Raw genomic sequence first — 27,923 nt, 5'->3', positions numbered from 1 at the left:
CATGGCAGATGTGGCTACAAAGACCAATGTGGGCCCAGCAGCCTCTCATTTGAAGGGTGCCTGGAGATCCTGGAGGTGTTTCAGCCTGTTTGCAACTTCACATCTGTCTCCATTAGGCCAAAGGCTGCTCAAAGCAAGGTTCCAGTCCTTATAAGTGGACCCTAACTTAGCATTTTGGCGTTGTTTCTTCTCAACCCTTTATAGGTATGCAGTGATGTGTGATGCTGGGCTTCTATGGATTCTGGAAGCATTTCTTCTGCTCTCTTTGATGGAAATTGCCACTCTTTTGTTCTCTGTCCAGCAACCAGCAGGCCACCTTCCTGCCATCTGTGTGAGCCCCCCACACAGTGACATGAGATGATGTCATAGGATCTGTTTGTTGGTGGTTTCAGCACACTGCTTAATCTTCCATACAAAGCAAAACATAGCCCAGATGAAGTGCAGAATTTTATAGCTTCTAGAGATTACAACCCTATTTTATGAACAAGGACACCAAGTATAGAGACGTTGCGTGATTTGCCTAAAGTCCCATAGTTAGTGATAGAGCTGGAACAAGCAGTGGGATTTCATTCATTCATTCATTCATTCATTTGAAAGAGAAAGAGAGAGCACATGCATGAGTGGGGAGAGGGGCAAAGGGAGGGAGAGAAAGAATCTCAAGCAGACTCCATGCTAAGCACAGAGCTCATCACAGGGCTCTATCCCATAACCCTGAGATCATGACCTCAGCAGAAATAAAAAATCAGACGCTTGACCGACCGAGCAACCCAGGCACCCCTAGAAGTTGGGATTTCTGCATCCTCATTTGGTGCTTTTCTAGGGAATCAGCTATTCCAAGATTGTGTTCCATTAAAGTAGGTAATAGACCAGGGAACATCATTGCTTTGAAGCACTTCTATTTGGCCTCCAGATACAATATCATCAGTACCAAACTCTGTCTGTTTGCCAAATATGGAGCTTTTCATTTAATTCTCTACTTTGTTAATCAGGGAAAGACTTTTTATTTTTTTTTTATTTTTTTTTTTTTAAAGATTTTTTATTTATTTATTTGAGAGAGAGAGAATGAGAGAGAGAGCACATGAGAGGGGGGAGGGTCAGAGGGAGAAGCAGACTCCCTACCGAGCAGGGAGCCCAATGCGGGACTCGATCCAGGGACTCCAGGATCATGACCTGAGCCGAAGGCAGTCGCTTAACCAACTGAGCCACCCAGGCACCCCAGGGAAAGACTTTTTAAATAGCATGCTACAGACAGAGCAGAATTCGGTGACTCTTCTCAATGTTGGTGTGCTTTCCTCCAACAGGCTGATAAATGACCTTGGTCTTTAGGTTTATGATTGGAATGTCTCACCACACCAGTTCTGCAAAGCCAGCCATAACAAATGGTATGTCTCTAAGATGAAACAGGCCCACTGGGTTTATGATCACTTTACCTGGGTTATAGACCCACTTGGATTGTCTGATAGATTTCAATCAGATTTTCTGGAAGTCACATTTTCTTCTCTTGGAATCTGATTTACAAATAAACTCAGTGGCAAAGAAATGAGCTTTGTGATACTGATGGCTTTTGTAAGGCCAACTGCAAATTATCTTTGTTAATGGAGCAGAGCAGTTTTATAGCAGAATATCTGAAGTTGCATATCATCATTTTTGGGTTTGGACTTAGAGCGCAGGGTTTTTTTTTATTATTTATTTATTTTTTTTTAATGTTTTATTTATTCATGAGAGTCAGAGAGAGAGAGAGAGAGAGAGAGGCAGAGGCAGAGGGAGAAGCAGGCTCCCCGCCTAGCAGGGAGCCCGATGCGGGACTCAATCCCAGGACCCTGGGATCATGACCTGAGCCGAAGGCAGACGCTTAACCATCTGAGCCACCCAGGCGCCCTAGAGCGCAGTTTTTGAGGACATAATGGTTAAGAGCCCCAGACTCTAGGGCCAACTGCTTTGGGTTACCTGCTGGCTCTGGGACTTATTGTGTAGCCTTAGGCAAATTACTTAATCTCTCTGTGCTTCTATTTCCTCAACTGTAAAATGGGAATAATGACAATAGTACTAATGCCAGATAGTTGTTAGGAAGTTTAAATGAGCTAGTATTTGCAAAGTACCTAAAATACTGTTGGGCATGTGATAAACACCATGTAAGTGTTTGTTATTATTATTATTCTGACATTTTCATTCCATTCAGTCATTTATTCAACAATTTATTGGAACATCTCCTATGTGCTAGGCACAGTGGTAGGTGATAAAAGATTCTCAAGCCCTCAAAGGATCTTATAGTTTAGTGGGCAGAGAATATAACAGGCACACCTCAAAGATACTGTAGGTTTGGTTCCACACAACCAAGTAAAGTGAATACTGCAATCAGATGAGTCAAATGACTTCTTTTGTTTCCTAGCACATATAAAAGTTGTATTTATACTATACTGTAGTCTATTAAGTATACAATAGCATTATGTCTTTAAAAAAACAAAGTATATACCTTTATTTAAAAAAAAATCTTTGTTGCTAAAAAATGCTTATCATCTGAGCTTTCAGTGAGTCGTAATCTTTTTGCTGGTGGAGGGTCTTGCCTCCGTGTTGATGGCTGCTGACTGATCAGGGTGGTGGTTGCTGAAGGCTGGGGTTTCTTAAAGGCAGTTTCTTAAAATAAGATAACAATGAAGTTTGCCTCATCAATGGACTCTTCTATTCATGAAGGATTTCTCTGTAGTATGTGATTCTGTTTGATAGTGTTGATATTTTGACCTCTTCCCATGAATGTTAATGACATCTAGAATCATGAATCATTTCCAGGAGGTTTTCAGTTTACTTTGCCCAGAGCCATGAGAGGAATCACTATCTATGGCCTTGTGAAATGTGAATTAAATAACATCTAATTTAATTTATATTATAAATTTTATAATTTAATTTATAAATTATGGAATTTATTTATTTAAGATTTTTTATTTATTCATTTGAGAGAGGCAGAGACAGAGCACAAGCAGGGGGAGAGTCAGAGGGAGAGGAAGAAGCAGACTCCCCACTGAGTTGGGAGCCCAACATGGGGCTCGATCCCAGGACCTGGAGAGCAATCATGACCTGAGCCGAAGGCAGATGCCCAACCATCAGATGCCCACCCAGGCGCCCCTAAATTATGGAATTTAATTAAGAATTAAATAATAAGACTTGAGAGTTGAAATTACTCCTTGATCCATGGGCTGCAGAATGGATCTTGTGTTAGCCGGCATGAGAACATTAACCATCTCCATCAGAGTTCTTGGGTGATCAGGTGCACTGTCAATGAGCAGTAATATTTTGAAAGGAATCTTTTTTTTTTGAGTAGTAGGTCTCAATAGTGGGCTTAAAATATTCAGTAAACCATGTTATAAGCAGATGTGCTATCATCCAGGCTTTGCTATTCCATTTATAGAGTAGAGGGAAGGTAGACTGAGCATAATTCTTAAGGGACCTAGGTTTTTCAGAGTGGTCAATGAGCACTGGCTTCAACTTAAAATTACCAGCTGCATTAGCTTCTAACAAGAGAGTCAGATTGTCCTTTGAAACTTTGAAGCCAGGCACTGACTTCTCTGTAGCTATGAAAGTCCTAGATGGCATCTCCTTCCAAGAGGCTGTGTCATCTACACTGAAAATTTATTTAGTTATTTAGTGGAGCCACCTTCATTAGTTCTCTCAGTTAGACCTTCTGTGTAACCTGGTGCAGCTTCTATATCAGCACCTGCTGCCTCGCCTTTTACTTTTATGTTATGGAGATGGCTTCTTTCCTGAAACCTCAAAACCAGCCTCTTCTCCTCCAAACTTTTCTTCTCCGGCTTCCTTACCTCTCTCAGCTTTCATAGAACTGAAGAGAGTTAAGACGTTGCTCTGGATTAGGCTTTGGCTTAAGGAAATGTTGTGGCTGGTTTGATCTTCTATCCAGACTGCTGAAACTTTCTCTACATTGACAATAAGGCTGTTTCACTTTCTTTTCATTTGTGTGTTCACTGAAGTAGCACTTTGATTTCCTTTAAGAACTTCTCCTCTGCATTCACAACTTGGCTGTCTGGTGCAGGAGGCCTAGCTCTGGGCCTGTCTTGGCTTTCAACATGCCTTCTGCATAAAGCTTAATTATTTCTAGCTTTTGATTTAAAGTGAGAGATGTGTGACTCCTCCTTTCACCAGAATACTCAGAGGCCATTGTAGATTTATTAATTGGCCTAATTTCAATATTGTCGTGTCTCAGGGGACAGGGAGGCCTAAGGAGGGGAAGAGAGACCAGCGACTGGCCAGTCTGTGGAGCAATGAACAGACACATTTATTAAGTTTGCAGTCTTATATGGGCACAGTACATGGTACCAAAACAAATACCATAGTAACAGTAAAGATCACTGATCAAAGATCACCATAACAAATGTGATAATAATGAGAAAGTTGGAAATATTACAAGAATTACCAAAATGTGACACAAAGTGAGCAAACACTGTTGGAAAAACGGCACTGATGGACTTGCTAGATACAGTGCTGCCACAAACCTTCATTTGTTGAAAATGCAGTATCTGGGGGTGCCCGGCTGGCCCAGTCAGTAGAGTATGCAACTCTTGATCTTGGGGTTGTGAGTTTGAGCCCCAAGTTGCGCGCAGAGATTACTTAAAAATAAAATCTTTTAAAAAATGCAGTGTCTGCAAAGCACAACAAAGCAAAACACAGTGAAACAAGATATGGCTGTTGTGGCTCAGTTGGTTGAGCGACTGCCTTCGGCTCAGGTCATGATCCTGGAGTCCCGGGATCGAGTCCCGCATCGGGCTCCCTGCTTGGCAGGGAGTCTGCTTCTCCCTCTGATCCTCCTCCTTCTCATGCTCTCTGTCTCTCATTCTCTCTCTCTCTCAAATAAATAAATAAAATCTTTAAAAAAAAAAAAAAAAGGACACTGTAATTGTACAGAAAGGAGAGTGCTATGGTGGGGGGTAGTGCAGTGGTGTTATAGGTAAAGAAGCGCCTGAAAGGAAAGGCTCCCCAGGGGAAATCTGAACTGGGGCATGAAGGATGAAGAGGAGCTGGCCAGTGGGCATCAGTGGTGGGCATTCCAGGCATGTACACAAGCACAAAGGCCTGAAAGAATGGCAAAATTAATGGAATACATAAAAAGTGGCAGGGTTAGGCGGTGGTTGGGAATAGTGATGGAGACACACAGGTAGGGACCAGAGGAAAGGCCTCCTGTATCCTACAAAGGTGCCTGTAGGAGATAATGAGCACCCAAAGTAGGAAGTGGCCAGGCTACTTCTGAGCCCCGACAGAGAGGGAACCCAGCAGGTGGAGGAGGTTGCAAGGAGCAGGAAGGGCAGTGGGCATACCTGGTATAAACAGTTACATCTGGTACTAAGAGACGGGAGACTGGCCCAGGCGCCGCACTGCTCATCCATCCATACAGCTCCTCTCCGAAAGTGAAATGGTTACTTATGGACACTTGACATTGTTTGCAGTATGCTTCAGGGGACCACAACACTCACAGAAACAGGTCATTTCATTATTTTATTTAACATTACCGAAAAGGAGATGCATTCTGGGTAGTCTTCACCCATCAAAACTAGGTAACCAAAACCAAACCTTAAAAATGCATACTTTGGTTGTGATTTCTTTTTAAAAAGAAAATGTAAATATACATTTTTTTACTAAAATGTCAAATTATTGCTATAACATAGGTTTTACCTGTTCTTCTCTATTTTTTCTTACAGTAATTATCTTTAATTTTTCTAAAATCATCTTAAAGGAGCATCTGAAATAAAACTTTAAGACTGGACCCCTAAATAGTCCAAAACACAATGTAACATTTTTAACGCTTTCTTATATAAACATTACCTGAATTCATGGTACAGATATCATACTCATATTATTAAAATAGAGTTAAATAATAGTTCATATTAAGATAGAACTTTAAATTCCAATTCCATTGTAATCTGAGTCTAATTAAAACTTTATAAAGCAGTTGGGAAAGGTATTATGAGGATTCCCAGAAATGAACCAAAAATCTTAAATTCTGTTTCAGTTTTCAAAGTCTGCATTAAAATCAAATATAAGGCAGAAAAAATACATATTACTAAGTTAGAATCCTTTTGTGAGTTTTTTAAATATTACTAGTACTTTAATGTCCATGTTTTTTCTCTTCAAAGTGCTGTCCAACTACTGTCCATTTTTGTATTTATCCTCTTTTTATATTGAGAGATGGAAAGTCAGGAAATCACCTCCCATCCACCTTTTTTCATGAAGAAAATTACAATGAGTAGTTTAATGTCTTGGGCATGATGGGGTTTTGGGATATAGGTGAGGTTCAACGGGGTGGAGTCCGGAGCCGTCGACTAAGAAAGAATTCTTGATGTCGATTCCACACGAAGAGCAATGGAGCTGCCCTACGCGTGCCACTCATGACAGAAGCCCTATTCTTGAGATGTCTTTGGTGCAAAATGGTGGTTTATTAAAGCACAGGGACAGGACCCGTGGGCAGAAAGAGCTGCTGGCCCAGGGTCATGAGGGGTGGCTGATTATATACCATGGGGTTGGGGAAGGTTAGGAAAAGGGAGGTTTCAAAAGGATTTTTGTATGTTAAAGAAGATTCACAGGATACCGGAGGCCTTGCCATTGTCAAGGTTGTTTTCCCCTCTAGTAAGGCATTAACATTACGATAGTTGGGAACTTCCTGGAAGAATGTCACACATGTCCCACCCAGGAGTGGGGGTTGGGGGGAGGTTGCAGGGTGTCGGCTTATGCTTTGTCTTCAGCCAGCCTTCTGTTCCCTCATCAGGCATGGCCACACAGCTAATTGAGGAGAGCAAATATGGAACATCCAGACCCCCTGACTCCCAGACCATTCTCTTTTCCCTTAACCTTGCTGAACAGAAGGAAATTGGTGCCATACGTCTGGGCCTAAAGAACTGCTCATTCAGTAAATAATGATTAGGTGCATAAATATTTTATATGCTGCGTATCATTTTAAACATGGGAACTTGTACACTACACAGAACGGAGCTGGCCACGAATGGGGGAGTGAGTGGAGTAAACCAATGATCAGGACCCCAGGACAGAATTGTGCTAGGGGAGGAAGGCCAGGGTAGATGGTTGCTGGGGAGAGTCTTAAACCTGGCCTAGGGGTTAGGAAAAACTTCCTGGCGAGCTTCTGGGCAGAACGTTGATGAGCTGGGGTTGCTGGACTGGAGGGTTGTCACTGTGTGCCGAAGTAGGCACTGGAGATAATGAGTGTGGCACTTTTTTTTTTTTAAGATTTTATTTATTTATTTGACAGAGAGAGACAGAGCGAGAGAGGGAACACAAGCAGGGGGAGTGGGAGAGGGAGAAGCAGGCTTTCCACGGAGCAGGGAGCCCGATGTGGGGCTCGATCCCAGGACCCTGGGATCATGACCTGAGCGGAAGGCAGACGCTTAACGACTGAGCCACTCAGGTGCCCCGAGTGTGGCACTTTTGAAAAACTCCCAGTATTATCATCCAGGCCATCAACTGTGGCCTGGGGGTGTGTGGATCCTCTCCTGGGAGAGGAAGCTGGGAGTGGAAGGAGGTCAACAGAAGTAGGCCTGTTAAGGGCTTAGAGTTTGTGTTGTAAACAAGCAATGGTGAGCTGCTAGGGGATAGGTGGAGGGGAGTGGTGATCAGATTTCCATTTTTAAACTATCACCCTGAAGTGCTTTGGAGAAGAGAGGGTCTGGGGGACATGAGGCAGGGGAACTTGAGGAAAAAAGGTCAGTTATGACACTGCTGTTATCCTCTGCATAAGTTCATTTTGAAGGCCTGAATAGAGAGCAGTAGAAACAGAAAGAATGAATGGATTCCAGAAATGTTCAGATAAAATCAACCGACCCTAAATGACTGATTAGATGTAGGCGAAGGGTCAAATCTGGGTTGAAGAAGTTGAAGATGTTGAATTTGAAGTGCCTGGGGAATATTCAGTTGGAAATCCAGAGCCACTGGATAATTGAATCCAGATTTCAGGGAAGATCTGGCTGCAGATGTATGTGTGGGAATCATCTGATACAGGTGCTAGCTGAAGCCAAGGCTGTGGGAGAAGTACCCGCATGAGAGGGACTGTGGATATGGAAAAGGGAGCAGATGGTGGACCCCTGGGAACACCACAGTTGACAGGGTGGTGGGACAAAAAAAACAGGCAAGACCAGAGAGGATTGTATCACTTAAGCCAAGAGAGGGGGCATTGGTCAGCAGTATGAATCCCCACAGCTCAGGTGAGACAAGGATTGATCAAGCTAGCAGCTTTCTGCAACATCAAATCTAAACTTTCACTAATGCCATGGCACCTACCCCACTCGCGGCCTTATTACTCCCCAATAGCCCCTCTGCTCATGGACCCACAAAGAAGCCACTGCATTCCCTCACTCATATTCACCCCTCTCCCAGAATGCCCTGCTCCTCACCCTGTCACGTGTCTCAGCCCCAGCATGCCCCGAGTGCTCTGCTCTGGAGACTTGTTTGTATTTCACTCTACTTAACACCCAATTATATGCAGTCTGGTGGTACTGGCTACAGATTCATGAAGTGTGAATCTTCTTGTAGGCTGTTTGAGGTAAGGGTCTTATTTTTATTCTTCCTTCGTGGCCTTTGTAGCCTGCGGTATTGTTGAGCAGACTGTCTTTGCTCTGGAAGAGCTCTCTGGTTGATCCAAATATGACTTGAGCTTAGCCAGTTCATGAGAATTCTTCAGGAAGATGACATTTTGGCTGTCTCGGCAGAGGAGCTGGGGCATACCCTGTGCACAAGAGATCATTCTAAGGTAACATCTTGGTTGACTGATGGCCACATCAGCTCAGGGAGGAGTGCATGGGGACAGAGGCCAGGAAGGAAGGGGAGACCCTTACTCAGAGCCAGCACCAGGAAGGCTGGAGATGTGTGCCTGCACCAACATCATAAGGCCAGTATGTGGTCTCCTCCCAGACAGGCTCTCAAACTTTACAGCTGGCCCTTTGAAGCCTATTTCTAGCAGCACAGCACACTCTGGCCCAGTGAAAGTAGTGTTGTCTATGGGGGTAGCCACTGGACAGGAGCTTCTGAAGTTAATGATACAAAAATTACACCCTATCACCACTGCTGTGGCTGTGGTGGCTGCTCTCAGATGAAGGGAAGAGTTTATGGCAGGGGAAGGGGCAGTTGCTAAGCACAGGACAAAGAAATAATCCCCTCTCTTTCTGACCATTAGTTTAGAATTTTTCATGACCTGCACTTCCAAAGAGGAATTTAGATCCTTTTCACCCACAGATAGATGACCTAGATTTTGGTAGCATTCTCATCACTGACAGAGATAAGGGATCATATCTTGAGTCGGAGGCCATTACGGTAGTGTCCCAGCAACAACCGACTCTCTGTGGGTGTTGGGCTGCACACTCCAGAGGATGGAGTTATTAAGGAGACCCTGAGGCTGGTGTGGCGGCATTTTAAAGATCCTTGGAAAAGAAAGCCTCATTTGCAAGAGAAATAATGATTCTGCCAATTTTTTTTCCTGTGCATCCTTTCCTTTGAAGCAACCTCTCCTAGTTTATTTTCCGTAAGCATGAGAGATGTAGAAATAATTTTCTGAAAAGAACTTGTCAACATAAAGCCATGAGGTGAAGTTGGTGATATGAAGACTGGAGGAACTCTTGGGGTCAGAGCTCTGCAGATGGAGCTTTCTGGAAAATGACAATAAAGTAGCATCATGATCTGTCCTTTCTCCCTCAGAACAGACAGATGCCAGTTGATTCCCAGGTCTGCACTGTGCTCGGTTCCAACCATTAGACAACCAAAACCCAAGTTTTCAGTCCTTAGAAATTCGCTTGTGTTACTGGTTTATAAGAACCAGCTATTGTCCTAGACACCCTATTTTGAGGAGACAAACATGAGCAGAAATCGTGCAGTCATGTGTTATTTAACTTTGGATGTGGAATTGTCTCTAACTGGTTTGGTCACCCAGAGATGATGGAAACACCCTTGATCTTAGATGGCAATGCTATGGTGGGGCCTACCCGGGAGCATCATTAGGGATTCCTTCCTCTACAGTTCATATCCCCCAGTGACTCACCTCTGTTTCTCCCAACCACAAAATCACACCAGTATGTCTATCTGATTTCCTCTCCACTTCACAAGAGATGTGCCTATATCCAAAGAATACAGCTCTTTAATTCCCCAGAGCTCCAACAAAGCCCAGCTCCCCCAAGCCACATGCTTCTCAGCCAGTAGCCACGGGACAACTTGAAACATTGTCCCATGTCCCAGGCCCAGTCATGCAGTGGGTCCACTTGATTCTGGGGCCAGCATATTCCACCTGTTCCCACCTTCCCGTCCCTTTCCCTTACCCTTACCGCTGCTGTGCTCTGTCAGGAACAGCCACAGGAGGTCAGTTGGAGGAGTCTCCATCTAGAACTTAACTCCCAGGTTCTTGGATTCCCCCTGCTGGCTGACAGCGGAAGCACTGCTTAACTTTTTCTCTTTTTCTGTTTTAATAAATTAAGGTATTCTGATGACTGTTTTCTTTCTCTCACTCCCCCTCTCTTTTTGTCCTTCTGACTCCATAATCCTTAATAAGCATGTTATACTTTAGAGTCTTGCATTTAACTATCACAACCACTCATACAGTATGTAGAATTATTACTCCCATTTTACAGATGAAGAAACTGAAGCCTAGATAGCTCTATAACTTGCCCAAGGTTACCCAGGAAATGGCCCCAAACCAAGGACTGAGTCCACATCTCCCTGAACTTTTTTTTCCATCTTACTGATTTTTATGCCCTACATTTTAGACCTGATATTTTTTGCTTTTCAATATTGATTAAGAAATGTGAGTAGGAAGATTAAATTTTCTTCACTAAAATTAGTAGTGCCTTGAGAAGCACTTGCTGTATCTCTCCCAGCAGAAGGTCTCTGAAGCGAGGGGGCCATTTAGATAAATCAATCAAGTTTTGTACTTCTCTGAAGAAAAGAGGCTGGGAAATACGAAGTACAGAAGGTAGCTGTATATATGCTGAAAATCCATTTCTTTACCCAAGAAATTCACATGAAAATTTGCAGCTATTTTGTGAAATTTTTTATGAAATAATTTCTATGCTCTGGCTCATCTGTGTCATGTAAAAATTCCAAGTGTAGGGTAAGTGAGCATTTTTGAGGTCTGAAATTCATTGAGTACTGATTTAGGTACCCAGGAGAGACAAATCCAAAACTACTTATCTTCCAGAGCATAATTTGAAAAGAAAATCAATCTTTACAATTAGATTTTATGTTCAGTTTAGGCCATGTGTTAATTTTAACTGTTACAAGTATTTCCCAGAATATGTATTGGTCTTTACCAACCAAATTCATGACTCATTTGCCTGTCGTTACTTTGAAGTTCAAGTTAACTATTGCTTATCTCAGAATTTCAAGTTACTGGTGAACTTAGTGGCTATTTTAAGATTAGGTGCTCAAGAAATGTAGGCTATCGTTAGTAACATCAATATTTATAATCTTTATATTTCCATATAATACCTCATACTATTAGAGCCTGATGACTACATTGTAATAACATCTGGGAAACTTCAAAGCCTCTAAAGGCACCCTTACTTACCCTGTGGCTGTCATTACAACATCTTACTAGATAGGACTTCGCTTCACAGCGCCCTGGGTAGCACAGACGAAACCAGAACCTTCGGGTGGGAAGGGGTCTTGGTCCAACTCGATTGCGTACCGGTGAGACAAAGATGAGGCTCACAGAAGCTGTCGGCGGCGCCCGGGCTCCCACTAGAAGCGCTGAGCAGCCCCACAGCCCTTGCCGCCGCGCCTCCGAGCGCCTGCCCCCGGTGTGCCGATTCTCCTGTGTTCTCCGCAGGTCCCCCGCCGTCCGCCGCGCCGGCAGCCATGACGACCGCCATCTTGGAGCGCCTGAGCACACTGTCGGTGAGCGGGCAGCAGCTGCGCCGCCTGCCCAAGCTCCTGGAGGACGGCCTTCCCAAGATGCCCTGCACCGTCCCCGAGACCGACGTGCCCCAGCTCTTCCGGGAGCCCTACATCCACACCGGCTACCGCCCCACGGGCCACGAGTGGCGCTACTACTTCTTCAGCCTCTTTCAGAAGCACAACGAGGTGGTCAACGTGTGGACCCACTTGCTGGCCGCCCTGGCCGTGCTCCTGCGATTCTGGGCCTTCGCCGAGGCCGAGGCCTTGCCGTGGGCCTCCACGCGCTCGCTGCCCCTGCTGCTCTTCATCCTGTCGTCGATCACTTACCTCACGTGCAGCCTTCTGGCCCACCTGCTGCAGTCCAAGTCGGAGCTCTCGCACTACACCTTCTACTTTGTGGACTACGTGGGCGTGAGCGTCTACCAGTACGGCAGTGCCTTAGCGCACTTCTTCTACAGCTCCGACCAGGCCTGGTACGAGCTGTTCTGGCTCTTCTTCTTGCCCGCAGCTGCCTTCTGCGGCTGGTTGTCTTGCGCTGGCTGTTGCTATGCCAAGTACCGCTACCGCAGGCCTTACCCGGTCATGAGGAAGATCTGTCAAGTGGTGCCGGCAGGGCTGGCCTTCGTCCTAGACATCAGCCCCGTGGCACACCGCGTGGCCCTGTGCCACCTGGCTGGCTGCCAGGAGCAGGCGGCCTGGTACCACACCCTCCAGATCCTCTTCTTCCTGGTCAGCGCCTACTTCTTCTCCTGCCCGGTTCCTGAGAAGTACTTCCCGGGTTCCTGTGACATTGTGGGCCATGGGCATCAGATCTTCCACGCCTTTCTGTCTGTCTGTACGCTCTCCCAGCTGGAGGCCATCCTTCTGGACTACCAGGGGCGGCAGGAGATCTTTCTGCAGCGCCATGGCCCCCTGTCTGTCTACATGGCCTGTCTTTCGTTCTTCTTCTTGGCGGCCTGCAGCGCTGCCACCGCAGCCCTCCTGAGACACAAAGTCAAGGCCAGACTGACAAAGAAAGATTCCTGAGACTGGCAGGTGGGGTGAGGTGTGGAGGCAGGCTGTCTGATTTGGGGAAAACTCAGTACAACAAGAGGAGGTGACTTTTTGTTTTTAAGAGTTGCTTTTAAATTAACACAAGTTTCCAAGGGTATGCTATGGAATTGGAAAGCCAAAGGATTCAAGAATTTTGTTGTTAAAGTTGTTGCTAATAAAAGGAGTATTACTTTTCCCTCCGTGTCATAGCCTTACAAGATACAGGAAAGGAAGGGACGTTGGCTAGGATTCATGGGACACTGAATTAAGGACGATCTTTCTGCCTGAAAATTTAGTGGAATTCTGACTTTGGCCTGCAGGGGCAAGTCCTGGAGCTAAAGGGAGAACAAAGTTGGACTGGAAAGTAAGTACGTGGCTGGTCCACACCGTATTGGAATGGCCATCCTACTATATTGGTTTTTGGTAATTGAGTAAACTGACCCAAGAACTTGATTTCATTTGGATTTCAGATGATCCAGGGTGGAGAAGTCAGAATCTTCAAGATGATTCAGTGAAACCCTTAGACATAATGAATTACTCAGTTCATCTGAGTTCTGGTCCCTCCTGTCTTGCCCACTCTGACACTGACCCTTTTCTCAGGATGACGTCTGCCTGGCTGTTTTCTCTACAGTGTACTCCCATCTGTACCTTGCATGGTAATATAGAGGACTATGAAGTCGTCATATTTCCAGGAAATGCTTGGATCCATGTGGACATTCAGGAAGTTTATTTTCATATACTACTAAATGGTACTAGAAAGTACAGTGCCAAGAGCCATCAGGAGGCCCAGCCAACAAGTGTGGATACTGTTTTGTGTCATGAGACCCTTCTGTTTTATACCTGTGGACTGCAGTACTTGAGATCTATCAGGGCTGCCTTACAGGCCAGAAAATCTGGGGCTTGTGCTAGGGAGTTTTCTCCAGATTCGGACCAGCATGTTTAAAAAACAAAAAACAAAACAAACAAACAAAAAACCCTAATAGAGTGAATTGGTTCTGGTCCTTCTAGGGATCTGATTATTTCAAGAGGAACCCAAGGTCCAGCCTCTTAACTAGATGCTGCCATGTAAAGGACCCACATAACTACCCTAGTTCAGGGTCCTCAGGCTGGAGGTTATGCTCCAACTTAGAGCTGAATCCTTAAAATAATCAAACCCCAGGACAGATGAGCATGTGTGATCATTGTGGGTTGGTCCCTGAAGGCTCCTTTGGGTAAGAATGGTGAACCAGATACCCTGTAGCTAGAATTTTCTGTTGCCCAGAAGCTTCTGAGGGATAAGTGGTACTTGTGATTGATGTGTTCTGGTCACACAGCCCTCTCTGAGGACCGATTTATGTACTAATCCAGTGAAGGGGGCTGTGTTGATGGAGGAGCCATGGAAGTCTTCTCAGAGGCGATGTTTCCTATCCGTATAAGGTCCCTTTTACTACAAAGAGAAGTACTTTGTTTTCACTCCAGTTCGATGAATCTCTTCTATTAATAGGTTATTTTATCTTCAGGTCTTTGTTTTCTTCCTTTCTCTGAGCGATTTGTGGATTTTGTGCCTTATAAATGGAAACATACAAACACTTAATAGATGGCCATGTGGAATTTTCAGTTTTGGGTTATTGGGATAAGAAAAAAAGAATGCATTGCTTTTGAGCCAGTGGGTGAAAGAAACGTCAGAAAACCAGAATTACTTATAAATCAAAAGGCACTGTCAACCAAAAAAACAAAAAAAGAAGACACTGTCAGTCTGCATTTGGTAAAACAAAGCAAAACAAAAAACACAGCCTCAACTGAAGCTTTCCTATAATCTTCATATCAAGAAAGCATATGTCTTGTCTGCTACATGGATTTCCTAGATGGATTTCTCTGTTAATCCTTAAATACCTGAACTTCTTGCTACCCAAGTGTCTTACCTAAGCTTCTGGTGTCTAGGCCAAATTCATCACAAATAAAGTTGGCAGAACTGAAGCCAGGTGAACTAAACAAGGGAATGGGGGAGTTGTACAAACACATTGCAAGAAGAGGGTCAGTTTAAAATGGGGACTAGAAAATGTTTGAAATGTTCATTTTTATGGATTCAAAGACCATATTCTTCTAAAAGTTGGGAGGAAAGTGTAAGTCAGGCTCTTGAATATGGCGGTGGTCCTGCTGGACAGAGATCTTCAGGCCAAATGCAGGTATTTTTTAGAAAATAAGAAATAGGGCAGCAACAGCGATCTTTAAATGTAGTCGACAGACCAAGGTCAGCTGACCCACTCTAAACGGTCTGTGACAAGTTCAGATAGATGAAACTCTTTAAGATATTGCCATGAAATTATTACTCTAATTTACACAGGTATTGGTCCCTCAAGTGATAGGAAATTTTTAAAAAATAGTTTTTCACCAGAGATATTTGAGAGCATTGGGGACTAGGTATCGAATTAAAATACCAGTGTCATAAAAAACAAACAAATAAAATAATCAGTGTCTCATTAGAAATATATAAGCATAGGAAATGCAAATGTTTTAAGTTACTGACTTTTGAGGGACTAAATACTCCTTTTAGAACATTTTCATTAAAATGAGTGTATTAGCAAGGAACAGACCTAGTTTATTAAAAGAAATAATTAAGTATTTGATAAAGGAGATGATTGTTTTACTCCCCCATAGTCTCCCCTACAGTTGACATCTGGAAATTCTGCTAGTTCTCTCTCTATATTAAAACGTAAATGCCTCTGGAAAACCTAAACTATCAGTCATTTACATCTTGTGAATAAAAATTCTGATGGAGTTGTATGAGGCCCTACTCAGGGTAAGAAGATGGGGCATCTGGAAACAGCCGACTGGGTACATATTTGCCTATTTCCGTCTTGCCTAGTACTTTCTGACTTATATTTACTAATGAGCTAACGTCAGTACTCCTCAGATGTTAGTTTCATTTCCCACCTCTGCTAAAAGCACTTCACTGAATAACAGTATTCTCAGTCCTCTGTTGGAAGCCTGAAATAGTAGGAGCTGAGGTTGTGGAACGAAGGTCGCTCATTCCTGACTCCTATCCACAAATGGTACCTTAATACTTAGCAGGTTCTTCAGATGCTGCACTGTAGGTTCAAGTGGACCCTCCAGATGGCGCTCATGTCTTACTCAGCGTGGCTATTGTATCCAAGTCTTTGGGCTATTAATTGTATGGGTCCTAGTGTTTTGCTTGATTGCTTGGCAAAGAAAAAATGGAACTATTTTCTGTTAATATAAATCTACTTACACGAGTGACCATTAAACAGATTTTGTATATATGGATTGTTGTACTGTCAACAACTATCTTGTTTCTTTGACAAGGCCTACGTTAAAGAAAGGTTTTATCTAGACAAACATTGCCAGGAGGAGGAGGTCAGGACACTTTATATCCACCTAGAAGTAGGAAAGTACAAAATCTTTAAAAATCTCCATGCCCCAGCCCCCCAAATATACACACACACCCTAAATCCCCACTTGTGAAAAGATCATATTGCCACCCCCACCCCACAAAAGGTATGGAGTTGATTTCTCTGAGGATTTCCATCTAATTGAATAAATACTTCTAGTTTCATGGGAAATAGTGTTAAATGTTTTCAAAATTTTGAATTGATGGACTACATTTTTAAAATACAAAACTTATGAATTATAATTGTACTATAATAGCTACCATAATGAATGTGTTGTGAAATGTGGCACCTATCTACCAAAGGATTTTGTAGCCTGTTATATTTAATAGCTGTGAAAAAAAAGTCATTCTCCAGACTGCTCCAGCTTCAAGCCACAGTACTGTCACAACAGTGAGAAGACAACATTTGTCTGGCTTGAGGCACCACTGATAGAATTATGGATATCCCTCTTGCCCTAACCCTTTTTATGACCCATGGGGGCCGTAGGCAGCTTGCAAATGCTTCTGTTGTTACTATTAATAGTTTAACCACTCTTCAGTTACTGATTCATCAAGTATTTATGAGCACCTATTGGTGGCAGGTACCCATGTTGGCTCTGGAGATACCACAGTGAGGAAAAGAAAGCAGGGACCCTTCCACAGAGAGTTTTCAGACTGTTAACTGAACCAGCATCTTCTCACATTGGGCCATCACAGGATCTCCTTCTAGGTCTTGGTCTCCTAGTCACAACCGGAGGGCCAGATGGCCAGCCAAACCCAGGGGAGGCTGGGACTTGCTCTGTACCAGAACATTTTTAAAAGGATTGAGATCTCTCCCTTTGCCCCCCAGAGACTAGAAATATCTCTCCCACCAGCAAGGCTGTCACCTATGGTCAGACCTCAACCCTTGTTACTCCACATTGCTTCTCTAGCCCTTTACACTGTCCTCTAGTGTTTAATTCAGTCTCAGACACACTTCTCACATCTGGACACAGAGTAGCCCTATATTTCCACAGGCAGTAGTTAAAGTCCCAGGTAATTAAAGTGCCATCCTTCAGGGAATGTAGGGTTCCAACCTGAGTACAAGTTCCTGATTTAGTAAATTGGAAACAGCATGTTACACTCTGGCCATCTCCTTTAACAAAAATAACCATCTTATCCCTTAAGGAACTTTTACTAAAATAATATGGAAGGAAAAGCTTTGCAATAAAAGGAAAATTCATTTAAACATTAATTTTGAGAGCATATCTATCTAAAGTAAGGGCTTTTCTTACCTAACAGGATCTCATAGGAAGAGGTATGCACTGTATTTTAGACTCTAAGAGGCCTTGACCAACTCAAAGGCTAAAGAGTAACACCTCAGATCTCATCGTGCATTATGCTTTCCAAAACATTTCCACATCCATTCAAGCTTCTAAATAATCATGTGAAGTAAGGCCAAAAAGATCTCCACTAAACTAGGAAACACCGTAGGAAAGTGGAATGATTGGTTCAAAGTCACATAACTCGTTGTAATGTTTAAACTCAAACGCATTTTTCCTTCAGATAAATCCAAGGGTCAGCTAATCAGAAACATCAACACCCAAATATTTGCAGAGCCCTTTACAGTGTGTGAAGCACTTTTACTATTGTGCATACTTTAACCTAATCTCATTTTAACTTTTGTTCCTAAATACCTCATGAATAGCGGGGGTTGTATTGTTTCTTTGCAGGTTGAAGTGACCTACTTCACACTGTGTCCTTGGATGCCAAATAAAGCATTCTTTGCACCTCACAGTTTTCTTAGAGCCCAAAGGCGACAGGCCCAATTGGCGACAGGCCCTTGCTGGCCTAGAGTATAACATCAAATCTCACTCTCCAGTCACAGATTCTTGAAAATACTTTGATTCCTTGGATAAGAAATTCATCTGGTATTGATAATCTTGCCAGGGTTATGCAAACCCTCCCTCTCCTCTTTCACTAGGGATTGTCAATTATTCAAACAATCCGTTCTCCCAGGGATTTTGACAAGTGGTATGACTTTGAATATGGGATTTAAAAAAAAATTCTTCTCTGCCTTATAAAAGAGTTATACAGACTTAGCAGAAAGTCCCCCAAAAGTCCTTATTTCTCATTTTCAAGTAATATGTGCTAATTAAAGAAAATGCAGAAAAATGGGGGAAAAAAGATAATCCACGGGCCCATCATGAAAATAAATCTCTCCAGGGGAAAAATAGGGCTATGGTGAAATGTCATCAGTGATAGGTAAATTAGCTAGTGTCACATAAAATTATGCTTCCTGAAGAAAAACAGAAATTGGGAACGAGAAATTTTAAGCAACCTAATACTTTCATTCTATAAAGTACAAAATCAGCGGTCTCTGGCTCGATTTACGGGAATACCAAGATAGTTACATTACACCCCCTTCTGACATTACACTATGTCGGTAATTTGATGATGCCGTGGCTGAGATATTGGCTCACACGACAAAGCCGATGATACGTTATCTTGTGTTGAAAGAATTCTTTGAAATGCTTCTCCTGACTCAAGCCCTCTGAGTGTGCCCTGCTAGAAAGACCTTCACTGGAGGGGAGGCCTCGCCTGCTGCACTGGTGAGTATCTGGATTCACTGGCAGCCACTCCACAAACTCTGACCACCACTCGGTGCCAAGCCCTGTTCTAGGAATACAGCAATGGACAAAACACACAAATCCTTGCTCTTGGGGAGCTTACATTCAGGGGCTGGAGGTAGGGGTAAGACAGACAATGAACCAAATAAGTAAGTTATATAGAATATTAGAAGGCGATGGTGCCAAGAAACAGAAAGCAAGGAGGAATAGGCCAGAGGGGCAGGGTGGGTGTGCAGTTGTAAACAGAATCAGGGAAGACTCCAGAAAGAGGTGAGGGAGTTGGCTCTGTTTCTCTCCCAGGCAGAGGGAAGAAGTGCAAGGGCCCTGAGGCCAGAGTACACTAGGAATAGCAGGAGGCCAGCATGAATGGAGAGAGGGAGGGCAGTAGGAGATGCAGATTGTGAGAGCCTTGTAAGCACTTTGGCTCTTACTGTGACTTCAGGACAGGGTATGCTGGGGAAGAATTCTGTTCGAGAAAATTCAGGGTCATTGTTTACCTACATGGACTAATTACTAATTACACATTACCTTGCCCATAGAAAACAGAGTAAATCTTGTTCCCTTCAATCTACACAAAACCAGGTTATCATTAAGTGATTCCATCTGTGGGCCTGGCCACATGGACTCGGTTCCCGTGGACACACTCTGGTGCCTGGAGGATTCTTCCCAGATTCTTCTCAGCACTTTTTTTTTTTTTTTTTAAGTGCTCAGAACACTGACCTCCACTTCCCAGATAGGCTTTGAATGTTTCCTTGTTCTCCCGACACTGGTTTGTACTCTGGGTAATCCTCTGGGCAAAAATGCAATGAAACACCCAGGGCAGAGTCTATAAACTAGGAATAATGATAACATTAACAGTTTACATTAGCTAGTGCTCACTCCTTGCCAAGTCCTTAGCCGAGCTGTTTTCTTAGATTCTTTCATTTAACCCTTCATACAACCCTATGAGATAGATGTTATTGTTGCCTCCATGTTACAAATGAGGAAACTGATAGATTGGGTAAGTTTGTCCTGGGCTACCTGGCTAGTAAGTAATGCAATCTCACAGAGACTCGGGACTTTGAATCCAGAGTCCGTATTCGTAACAACCAAAACAAAGTGAATGTAGAAGGTCTTTTGGTCTAACTTCCCCACTGCCAATTGTGTGAAATAGAAGTGTAGATTTGGGAAGGAAAGGTAATACGGATTTTTTTTTGTGTGTGTGTGCCCTCATAAATGAAATAAACCTAAAGACGCAGTTCTTGTTTCATTTCTAGACACTTGAGCCAAGCGTAAGTCCTCAGGCTGTTACTGCTGAAGCAGGACCGATAGTAAAATTCTTAAATGTATTTTTGTGCTAGAATCCAATGCAGACCTAGGCACATGACAAATGTCAGTCTCAGAAGCCATCTGTGACCGTCTGGAAGAACTTCGAGGACTCAAACCAGCTTTAAGAACCACCGACTATCCTTGATCATTTCCCTACACTTCTCTAGTGAATCCTTCCTTATCTTCAGGACCTGTTAAATATATCCTATTATTCATTAAAGTGAACTTGAGCACTATTCTGGGCTAACGCAATTTCTTTTTCTCTAAGACAACTATGGAAACATGCAAAGCATCTCCACTCAGTGTTTTTTGTTTTTTTTCCAGCAAGAACAAGTCATTTTGGAATCTAATTTTACTGTGGTAAAAATACCTTAGCACAAAGTTCGCATTCAATAAGTACTAGTGGCAATCATGGTCATAATTATTATTATTTCTATCACTTTATGCAGAGCAGGGTGCTGTGGGTTCTATACGGAAGTGTCCACCCTTTCCATGGGCTCTCGGAGGTATCTCCAAGAATGGGAGCTCTCTGTCCTCAGGAAGGATTTCTCTCTACTCATAACAAATTAATACATGTTTTATTTTCCTAAGGTTCTGCATATTTTTCATCCATAGCTTTCACTTGGTTTTCAGGATGACCCATGACCCCCAAACAACTAGTGATCATTAATTCTGGTTCAGGCTTCTCATTTTAGAGATGAAAAAAACAGAATCGCAGGTAGGTAAGTTGTTTGAGCTCACACAAATATTCATAACACAGTGAGGACACGACTATGGTTCTTAAGACCCCAACCTGGTGTTTCATTTTCTGTTCCATGCTGCATATATAAAAGGAGAAAAGGAAGACTGTTTGAGGTGTGCAATGGGAGAGGGGGTATCAAAGGCATTTCCCCATTGTTTCAAGGTTACCATTTACCTGAATTAATGGACTCCACCTGCCTGCCCACATTTGGAATCCACAACTATAGTGGATATTACTGCCACATCACTCTTATATTTCTCTTTGTCCATACTGTTAAAAGCCTTCTTAGATCAGAGATGACTGACAAGCATGATTGCAAGGTCAATGATCCCTCACATGCTGAAGGAGGAGTATCTTTTCCATCTGAGAGAAGATGAGGTGGAGTGTAAGAAATATTCAGCTGGGAACCAGTCATTAGCTGATGGTTTCTTAATCTCTTTTGGTCTGGGGATTTCTCATCAGTAAAATGAGTGGGCTGGATAGTGTCGATCGATTTCCAAGTTTTTTGATTGTGACCATGAAAAAAATACCCGGAATATGAATGTGTATGTACATTTTTTGAAAACTTTTTCAGTAAATTATTCTTACCCATATAATATGGGATACATCCTGATAATTTATATCCTATTTCTTCCCTTTTTTAATGAAAAATTCTGACTGTTGTCACAATCCATTAAGTTGATTTTACCGCCTCCTAATGGAGACCGGCAGTTAAAAATACTGGGTCATTCCAGTGACTCAAAAGTCATTCACTCACTTAGTTGGTCAATCATTGTACAACTGTTTATTGAGTATTTATGAGGTGTCAGCACTGTGTTGGGATCCGGGAAAATGGCAGTGAGCAAAACAAAGAACCTATCTTTATGATGCTTATAGCCTGTGAAATCTCTGATTCTGTGAGGTGATGTGTGATAGGCTTTTTCAGAGAGAAGGGAGTGCCATCTGAATCAGCTAAAGTCATAGAATGTGTCTGACTTAAGGAAGAAAAAAGCAGCAGAAACACAAGTTTTTCGGAACCCCTGGCAGGAAACCACTGAAAGGCCAAAACTAAACCCAAATTGCATGAGTTTGTGTCAGATGAAGATTTCCTGTGGGTCCTAAATCTAGGACCTAAAGTGCCCCTATAACTACTTGGAAATCCCTGATGATGTTTCTCCTTCTACCATACTTTGCAAAGATCGAGGTGACTTGACTGGGCACTCTTAGATAAGAGATTCCAGAAATTAAGGAGTGAGCAGTGGAAAGGAATGCTGGATAGCACTCTGACTGAGGGACACCCCTGCAAGGTCTTAACCACTATGGTCACACACTAGCCACACCCCCAGCACTTTCAAACTTACAGGTGTAGAATTTTTTCAGAAACCATGCTGTACCGTTTTTATCCAGCAGAGGGAAGTAGAGCACCCAAAATCATTGCATAAATATCTACGGGACACACACACACACACACACACACACACACACACACACGCCTGCTTGATATATGTCCTGTGACTTTAGGTACTGAAGAATAATATCACAGGATTGCAAACAAATTCTGGATAAAGCCAGCGCTCTGGGCAAAATCCTGAAAAAGGAGATGCCTAATTTAGGCAACTGCTTTATTTTAACCTCTGCCAGTCTGCTATCTCCCATCAGTTCCTGGGAGTCATCAACCAGCATGAGGCCCTCTTTCGGGTTTGGTCTGCTGGCAGACTGCTCTTTCCATATTTTCCTTTCCCCACGTTGTGAAACACCTGCTAAAGTCATGCGATGTTTCTGTGGTCTTCTGAGTCCAAGCTTTATGCACAGCCTTCAGACCGTGGCACTTTTTACCTGAGCTGTCAGGGATGGTCAGTTTCCTGCTCTCTCCTGTATATTGCACCAAGTGGAAAATGGTGAGTGCAGACTGAAGCCTGATCCATGCTGAGTAGTCATGTTTGGGAGAAACGGGATATAAACTCTTTAAAAAAAGATTTCATTTACTTATTTGAGAGAGTGAGCAAGAGAGAGAGCACAAGCCGGGCGGTGGGGGGAGAGGGAGAGGGAGAAGCAGGCTTCCCGCTGAGCAGGGAGCCCCATGAGGGGCTTGATCCCAGGACCCTGGGATCATGACCTGAGCCAAAGGCAGCAGCTTAACCGACTGAGCCACCCAGGCGCCCTGTGATATAAACTCTTAATCATACCAAACTTCAGGGTTCAAGCAGTTTTCTGAAGCCCTACCTTTATTTTTTTTTTATCCCCCCCCCCCTTCTTTACACACTTGTCCCTGTGCTTTTTAGCATTGATGCAACACAGACCAGCTTCCTCTCCTCAGGGGTGATGGCATTTTTAGGAGAATATAGACCAAGAAAAGTTTTCCTCACCATGCACTTCTAGGGTCTGAAAGTATTAAAACACACTTGGTTAGCCATTTAACTATTGTGTTCTTCTGGAACAGAAAGGCATTTGAGCAGAGGCCACTCCTCAAATAGAAACAGATGACACAATGGACAATAGCCTTAGGCATGACTTACCCTTTCCAGCCCCCGTGGACTCCTTCCCTACCCAATCTAGGGAATATAGACCCAAGTGCAACCATGCAGTTAGTCCAGAAGGGCTCTTTCAAGTGTATCCTAATGCCATGGATTTACTTTTATTAAGATAGAGGGGAGGGCAGGATCGTATAACTGGTAAGAGTTAAAGGTTATTATCAAGAGTCAGCAAGGATTATAGCTACCAGTGTTTCTGGATACTCAGCATCAATGAGGTGGAGAGAAGTGAGAGAGGCATCTTCAACCTCTTTAAAGGTTGAACTTACCATTTTGAAGTATTCTTCCAGTAGCTGGCTTGTATCCTAGGTCAGTGGCTAAGATATAATGCGATGGACAGATGCTTTTAAAGTTTTCAGTAAATTCAACAATGGTAATTCATTGATTTTTAAAGCATTAAATGCCTGCATTAAAGTAATAGACTAATAGAAAATTTTAAAAAATTTAAAGGTAAAAAAAGGGGAGGGGACAAGAACAGGAAAACAGAAGTAGTGAGGAGAGAGGAGAGGTTAGCGGAAAATAAACTGGGCAGGATGTGGTAGACAGCCACCAATAACTGCTTCAGGTGCCATCAGTGGATTCATGTCCTTCGCCCCCTGAGCTTCATGCCCATTAGTGAAGCCCAACAGGGGGATTTGCTCTGACAAGCAGCAATAAAACTAAAGCTGCTGTCTGCATTAGCACTAAACTACCCATGACGTGGAGCTATGCTTCCTGTGGCAGGCTTGCTACTCTATCATGTTCCTAAACTGGCTCATTATCAGGAACAGCTGTTATAAAAATCAGATTCCTGAACTCTATTTCAGATCTAATGAATCCCATGTCTGGGCACCGGGGTTTTGTTTGCTTTTTGTTTTTATTTTTAAACTCCTCAGTGCTGATGGATAGGTTTTTTTCTTTCTTTCCTGAAGCTGCTTCATGAACGAGATTATATTTCTTTAAAGGCATAATAATTTAAACAAGTTTTATAAAAATCACCAAAGGCGAGAATACCTACGATCCTGACACTATTTCACCCCACTTGTTTGCGTCTTTATGACTTAGTTTTCTCTTCGAAGGAGATGCGTTTCCCCCTGTGGGTCGTATCTTTGCATTGCAGCGGCAGATAGGTATAGAGATCAAGAGAATTGAGATAAGCACCCTATAGCTCTACATTCAACGAATATTGAGTGTCCTGGGGTGAATAGGCAAGGCCCAGGCCTTCAAGAATTGAGAGGCTGCAGAGCGGCAGGTGTTGACCCGTAGAATAAGGAGAGGCGAAGATGGAAAATGATAATGCAGCAATGGGAAGATCAGGGACGAGACGGTTGCATTAGTTCACTGAACATCCTTGAGCAAGAGATACAACCATGAGTAATCCGCAGCCCCTGCCCCCAACAAGCACGGGCACGAGATGCCACTTTCAGCCGGAACCAACCATTTACACTTCAGTGTGAACCGGGACAAGAGCCCTTTTCCCAGGGCTGGGAGAAGGCGGGGCCCGAGCTCACGGCGCGGGCGGGGAGCGGTGAGGACTGGGTGGACGGAAGGAAGCACCTTCCCCTCCACTGTAACCCCTCTAAGGGCTGGCCCCCACCCCTGCACCTCAAGGCGACAAGGAGAGCCTCCTCGCAGTCACCTCCTCCCACCACGCCCACCAGCTCCCACCTCAGTCAGAATGCCGGGCCCGCGGGCGGCGCACGCGCAGACCCGTCGCGCCCGCGCCTCAGGCCCCGCCCCCGCGCGCGGCGCACCGGATGTTTGGCATTACCATGGAGCTCCGCGAGGCCGGCGTACGCGGCTTGTCGCCCGGGCAACCCGGGAGGCCAACACCCGACCCAGGTGGCGGCGGCGAAAGCGGCGGCGATGGTGTCCAACCCTGTGCATGGCCTGCCCTTTCTCCCGGGCACGTCCTTTAAGGACTCCACGGTGAGGACTTCTCTGCTCCACCCCCACCCGGCCCCACCCCCGGGCGGCCTCGGAGGGCTCGCCCCTTGGTGCACCTGCCTCCTCCACCCAAGATTGCCCTCTCCCTTCAGACCCCGTCCTCTGTCCTCACCTTTTCTCTGTCCGCCACCACAATTCCTGCGTCCTCCCCTCCAGCCTCACCCTCTCTCTCCCAGCCTTTGCCCTCCGCTCCATCCTCTCTAGTTTTTTCACTCCATCCTGGCAGTCTGTTGGCCTCCTTCGTTCTTGTCGTCCTAGCTGCATTCTTCCTCCTGCCCTGCTCCTTTAGCCCCTGCCTCTCCTCCCTCTAGATCTCTGTTTTCCCCCACTTTCTTCCCAAGCTCTGGCTAGGTCCTCTCCTAGCTCATTCTCCCACACCGTACCTCTTTCTGCCCAGCTCCCTTCTTAACCGCCCTCAGTCCCCCAGCCTAGCCCCTTCTCCCAGTCAGCCTCCCTACATCGTCCTCCTTCCCACAGCCCCATCCTGCCCATCTCCCCAGGCCTATCATTCCCGCTCGCCTCCTTCCTCTTCCTTATCCTGGACCCACTAATCTTACCCCCTCCCAGCTCCGTCTCCTGTCTTATATAAATCATTTACACTCATTCTCCTCTTTCCACCAGGTTCTTTTACGCGGTCTCCGCCCTCCTCATTTATGCTTCTACCTAGCCCCATCCCTTTTCCGTTCAGCACTTCTGACTTGTCTACAGCTTAGTCCCACCTTCTCCCCAGTCCTGTTTTATCTTCTTTCTCAATTGCTGTTTCTCCAAAAGTTAGACTTTCAACACTTGCCTATCTTCCTCCCAAACCATCCCTCCCTGCTTTGTAGGAGATAATTCCATTCCAGTCCTTTCAACCACAATTGGTTAGCTGTTTTTTTTCTTCCCCCGGTCCTATTCTTTTCTAACATTTTAATGAAAGATTCCTGATTAGATGATTTTGCTCCTTCCCTACTTTAACTGTTTTTAGTTGTATTCTGTAGAAAAAAAAAAAAAGCTTGTTTTTTTTTTCCTCCTGACATAGCTTAGCCCTTGACAGAATTATTTAGTATTTGTTTTAATTTTAACCTGGTTACTGAAATATATGTTTGAAGATCAATGTTGAGATTCAGTAAACTATCATAGATGAGACAATAATAAGTTGTATTTGTATAGCTTAATAATTTAAGCTGTAAGCTCCTTTCCATGTATATAAAGGTAAGATAAAATATGTAGTCCATTTATTTTCTTTGGGAGAATGAACTGAAATTGAAATTTTGGTGAGGGAGTGTGGATTCTGAGCCTCTTCTTCATAATTATCCCTGCATTAAGACACAGCATCATAGAGCTTTTCCTTCAGTGGGCTTTTTCATTCTATGTAAGTTAGAGAATGTAGGCACATTCCTGTCCCGTGCAGGAGCAGCCTAAGCATTTGGTGTTGGTGAGTGCGGGTTACCCACAAGGCAGGGTTGAGTCGATTTGGGGGATTACAAATGTGCAGACTGTAGGTCCCAGGCTCTGAGAAGATACATTGCTGTACTTCATATAAGAAGAACTGTGCCCTGGACATATTTTCTATTTTAAATACACGGTCCAAGTGTCAACCTATTTGCCTATTTGGTCACTATCTTTACTCAGCACTGAAGAACTAGGTGTGTATAACACTCAAAGCATTCAGAAGGTGAACCATAATGACTAAGAGGGGCGGGGAGGCTACCCAGTCTCTGGTATTTTGTTAGACTAGCCTGAACAGACTAAGACAGTTTGTAAATATTTTCTCCCATTCCCTAGGTTGCCTTGTCATTTTGTTGATTATTTCCTTTGCTGTTCAGAAGCTTTTTAATTTTATGCAGTTCCACTTGTTTATTTTTGCTTCCGCTGACTGTGCTTTTGGTATTATATCAAAACCAATGTCAGGGAGCTTTTTCCCTTTTTTTCTTCAAGGAGTTTTACAGTTCCAGGTCTTATGTTTAAGTCTTCAATCATTTTGAGTTAATTTTTGTGAGTTCTATAAAATAGGGATCCAGTTTCTTTCTTTTGCCTGGATACCCAGTTTTCCCAGCACCATTTATTGAAGAGACTGTCCTTTCCCCATTGTGTATTCTTGGCACTCTGTCAAAGACAGTTGACCATATATGCATGAGCTTATTTCTGGGCTCTATTCTGTTCCATTGGCTTATGTGTCTCTTTTTATGCCAGTACCACGTAGTTTTGATTACGGTAGCTTTGTAATGATAGTTCGAAATCAGGAAGTGTGACGCCTCCAGCTTTGTTCTTCTTTCTCAAGACTGCTTTGGCTATTGGGGTTTTTGTGGTTCCATGCAAATTTTAGGATTGTTTTTTCTATTTCTGTGAAATATGCTATTGGAATTTTGATAAGAATTGCATTGAATTTGTAGATCACTTTGGATAGTGTGAACATTTAAGCGGTATTAATTCTTCCAATCCAAGAACACAAGATATCTTTCCATTTGGTTGTGCCTTCTTTAAGTTCTTTCATCAGTGTCTTATAGTTTTCAGTGTATAGGTTTTTCATGTACTGAAATTTATTCCTAAGTATTTTATTG

The 27,923-nt window shown here is 43.7% G+C and overlaps 2 protein-coding genes and 1 long non-coding RNA gene across 9 annotated transcripts in view; all 3 read left to right on the top strand.

Moving 5' to 3' along the window:
• The window catches only part of PAQR8 (progestin and adipoQ receptor family member 8), a 43,865-nt gene extending 27,683 nt beyond the window's left edge, over window positions 1–16,182 (top strand). The window contains exon 2 of the mRNA XM_036087767.2: window positions 11,819–16,182. Coding sequence (XP_035943660.1) covers window positions 11,848–12,912 — 1,065 coding nt within the window. The 5' untranslated portion in view covers window positions 11,819–11,847 and the 3' untranslated portion in view covers window positions 12,913–16,182. The remainder of the gene's footprint in view (window positions 1–11,818) is intronic.
• Window positions 1–20,438, top strand: part of LOC144379078 (uncharacterized) — a 121,829-nt gene extending 101,391 nt beyond the window's left edge. The window contains exon 3 of the long non-coding RNA XR_013441241.1: window positions 20,235–20,438. This is a non-coding gene — a long non-coding RNA (uncharacterized LOC144379078). The remainder of the gene's footprint in view (window positions 1–20,234) is intronic.
• A 4,746-nt stretch (window positions 20,439–25,184) lies between these two features.
• Window positions 25,185–27,923, top strand: part of EFHC1 (EF-hand domain containing 1) — a 66,781-nt gene continuing 64,042 nt past the window's right edge. For all 7 annotated transcript variants that reach the window (XM_036087760.2, XM_036087762.2, XM_036087766.2 and 4 more), the window contains exon 1: window positions 25,185–25,362. In XM_036087760.2, the coding sequence (XP_035943653.1) occupies window positions 25,300–25,362 (63 nt within the window). In that variant the 5' untranslated portion in view covers window positions 25,185–25,299. The remainder of the gene's footprint in view (window positions 25,363–27,923) is intronic.

Source organism: Halichoerus grypus, chromosome 9 (genome assembly GCF_964656455.1).
Source record: "Halichoerus grypus chromosome 9, mHalGry1.hap1.1, whole genome shotgun sequence".
NCBI classification, from domain to species: Eukaryota; Metazoa; Chordata; class Mammalia; order Carnivora; family Phocidae; genus Halichoerus; species Halichoerus grypus.
This window is presented reverse-complemented; position numbering and strand designations above follow the sequence as displayed.